The following is a 3,670-nucleotide window of genomic DNA, read 5'->3' as shown; positions in this document are numbered from 1 at the left end:
ATAACTTTTTAGATATGATTTAAGAAAGCATTAAAGCTCCCTATGATAACATGATTTTCACCTTCGTAGCCCAGCAGCCGGAGGAAACATATTTATGGAACGTGCAAAAGCACATTTGGAGTAGAATACCAAATTACTTCGTCCAGGCGGTGAGCGAGAATCAAGGCTTAGCCTCGATTAGTAGGTCTCTAGGCTTTTTAACACTAAGTCAATCATTTAAAAATAATTATTAGAGCTTAATGAGCAGAAGTAAGACGGAGTACATGAAATGCTCCTTTAGTGGAAATGCAACTCCTGAAACCATATTTATTGGATCAACACCTATCCCCACAGTGAATAAGTTTCAATATCAGGGATCTATACTCACGCCGGATGCCAATGTGGAGACCGATGTTGCGCACCGTGTAAATGTAGCGTGGCAGAAATGGCGGTCGCTGACAGGAGTTCTGTGTGATAATCATATGCCCATAAAAACAAAGGGTAAAGAATACAAGACAGTCGTCAGGCCAGCCTTACTGTACGGTTCCGAAAGCTGGACAGTCAAGAAAGCGCATGAACAGATGGCACATGTAAACGAAATGAAGATGTTGCGCTGGGCGGGCGGGGCGACCAGGATGGACAGAGTTCGGAACGAATACATACGGGGGAGCTTTAAAGTCACATCAATCACAGACAAAATGACGGAAAATGGCCTTAGATGCTATGGCCATATCATGAGACGGGACGAAGACCATTTAGTGAAAATCGCATTAAGCTTGCCAGAACAAAAGAAAGGTAGAGGCCGCCCGCCATCGACCTGGTGGTCAAACATCGAAAGAGGCCTTAAGAAAGCCCAATTGCCAAAACCGACAACCCAGGACAGATCAGCCTGGCGCCGTAGAGTGAGGAGACCCGACCCCAGATAACGGGAACAGGGACGGATAGTAGTAGTAGTAGTAGTAGAGCTTAATGTTCTATACGAACAAATTAAAGTCGGAAATCGAAATCAGATTTAATTATATTTACTCGTTATATGTACTCGTTAAATTTGAAACAAGCATGACGTCATACGGTAAATGAAAATAAAAATTTAGAGCTCCCCAATTTGAGAACAGTGCTTAGTTTTTTACCGTTCTCGATAGCATAAAACGTTTGTCACGGTTGCCGCTAAGTGCGCTGTTCCAACTGCATAAAAATTTGAGTTAACTCTTACGATATCGAGAACGTTAAAAAACTCGCACCAAGCACACAGCTCTGTTCACGTACAAACATATACGTAAATAAAATCGATAATATGTGTAGTCTTCTCTATAGACTCCGTAACAGCTGGACCGATTTCGTGGAAATTGTCGAAGACAAAAAATGAGATGTAATAATTAAAATGAAACTATATCTTGAGCGTCACTTATTATGGTCCAATTTCGAACGAACCCTAGTTTAAGCTCGAAATCCGTTAATATTTACTTCGAAAAAAAATCTTACACGATGGCATTTCCTGCGTCAGATTTCCAGAAAGTTCTTGAGAAACTCCCGACGTAGGAGACACAAACGCAGCTCATAGATTCGACCGCCGATCCGAAAGAGTTAATAAGCCATCAAATTGTCAAAATATCATTATCTCCTCATTGTTCTACTGATTACCGTCCGTTCGGTGACGTTCAATCAGATACGTTTGTATCTTTAATTGGGATGTTTCGGTACCGTTTCGTCTGATAGCTTGTTTGTGTGATATATTATAGATATGTGTGTTGCATTAAAGTTTTTATTTTCTGCTCTGTTAGGTAAATGTGGATAAGATATTTTTTTTTCCGGAAAGTGAGATTTCTCGTGGCTCTAAAGTATTTCCAGCTCCACCAGGACGAGTGGGCAAGCATGGGCTCTGCTGGCAGACGAAATTTTTTTTTTTTTAATTTTTTTTTTGCCTTTGTAGGCAGACGAGCATACGGCCCACCTGATGGTGAGTGGTTACGGTCGCCCATGAACTTCAGCAATGCCAAGGGCAGAGCCAAGCCGCTGCTTGGCTCTGCCCTTTGCATTGCTAATTATTGTATACCGAATCTGCAGTATATAATGTCACCGATTTTTTGCGTTAAGCGGGTTCATGGTCATCATAACGTTATGCTAGGGAAACTGAAATGAAAATTACAACATAGCCTTTGTACATGAAGTCAACTAGCTGTACCAGTTTTTATTTTTAAAGAACCTGACACCTCCCCGGCGTAATTAGGATTTTTTTTATGACACAATATAGCATAAAATCTAAATATTGTAGAGATTAAAACTTGGGACGGCAAAGGGAAGATCTTCGGCCGAACGTTATTGTTCGGAGCTTGTTTAAATGTAAGCTTATCTTGAAAGTGTTGTAAGCAAGATTCACAGGCATCTGTCAAATACCTTGTATTCTATTATGGCTATTGCCACAATGTATTTACGATTGTGCGCTCGATTATCCCTATACAATAAAAAATTAACAGAAGACAGTTGAAGTTGACACTTGGCCCAGTGCATCAGCTAGCTGGGTTTCTCGGTCTTACTAAATTGAACAAAAAAAAACGGAAACATCACAACGCAAATGCGAAAGCTCGCCTTGAAACTCGCAATCTAAATTCGAATTGTACTCTAATAATGTGCCACAATTCAACGGAACTCATGTTTGCTCGTGAGCAGTTAACAGCCACTAAGACTGGCATGATTACGAAAATATATAAATCGCACGATTCCGATTTCATTTCACGCAAAATCAGCGCGAATAGTAACTTGCAAACGTAAACTCATATGGGTGTTTATTTTTGTACACTGTTGTAAGAATCGGGTAGGCTTTACCTATGAATTAATGGTGTCCCTAAATGACGTTAATCATACATGGACAGGTGGATTGTGAATTGACAAGAAAGAGAATTGAAGTCTAACAATTCTTATTCCAAGTCTTATTTACACCCGAAAGCGCCAAAACATAGCTCCAACACGAAACAATTCCGAAAGATTCAGTTCAACCAAACAAAACAATAGCGTTACAAAATTTCTAATTTCCAAACGATTTCATTAAAACGTACTTACTCGTACAACAATCAAACAACTAAAACAAAATACAATTCGAATTTCCAAACTCGACCGGCTACTCCGAATTTCGAAACTAAGTACGAAACACGATAATCCTAATCGATACATCGTTATATCGAGTTATCGAATCGAATAGAATATATTAATACGTGAGAAACGTTCGAGTTAGTTTGGAGATGTCTGCCGTTCTAAATCAGTGCAACAATGCGGGTAAAGCCTGCTACGATTCGCTTCTAGGTGGATGCTCGCTTAATGTGGATAGTAACGCTTTTTTTTTAAATTATGGATTTCCTTTGTGATGTTTTCAGTATGTCTCCCAGATATGTAACAATCACAACTAATAAAGCACAAGAATTAATAACGGAACAAATTAGATAAGTTTTCAGAATTTTAGTATTGCTCTGTATCCTAAGTTGTTAGTAATTAGAGTGCGGTCGTTGCAAGCATTTGGCGTTAAAAATTACTTTACTTGATAGCGAGGTGTGAACTTCCATCTGTTTTTGCATAGTACAGAACATTACATGTTTCCACCCAATCCCAACAAGTATTAAGTTAATTATTAATCATTATTAACTGTAATTACTTTAAAATGACTCTCTACTTTATAACATGCAGTAAATTCGAAAAGTAA

At 39.0% G+C, this 3,670-nt stretch overlaps 1 protein-coding gene across 1 annotated transcript; it reads left to right on the top strand.

Moving 5' to 3' along the window:
* Positions 1 to 239: 239 nt before the first annotated feature.
* LOC149503312 (putative transposon-derived protein F52C9.6) lies at positions 240 to 905 on the top strand. The gene has a single exon (XM_089738773.1). The coding sequence runs from the start codon at positions 240 to 242 to the stop codon at positions 903 to 905; it is 666 nt and encodes a 221-aa protein (XP_089594899.1).
* The last annotated feature ends 2,765 nt before the right edge of the window (positions 906 to 3,670 follow it).

The sequence above is a fragment of the Bombyx mandarina genome, chromosome 03 (genome assembly GCF_030267445.1).
Source record: "Bombyx mandarina strain Sakado chromosome 03, ASM3026744v2".
NCBI classification, from domain to species: domain Eukaryota; kingdom Metazoa; phylum Arthropoda; class Insecta; order Lepidoptera; family Bombycidae; genus Bombyx; species Bombyx mandarina.
This window is presented reverse-complemented; position numbering and strand designations above follow the sequence as displayed.

Excerpts from the sequence above, each read along its gene's own strand:
- LOC149503312 (XM_089738773.1), top strand. The coding sequence starts at position 240 with ATGAGCAGAAGTAAGACGGAGTACATGAAATGCTCCTTTAGTGGAAAT.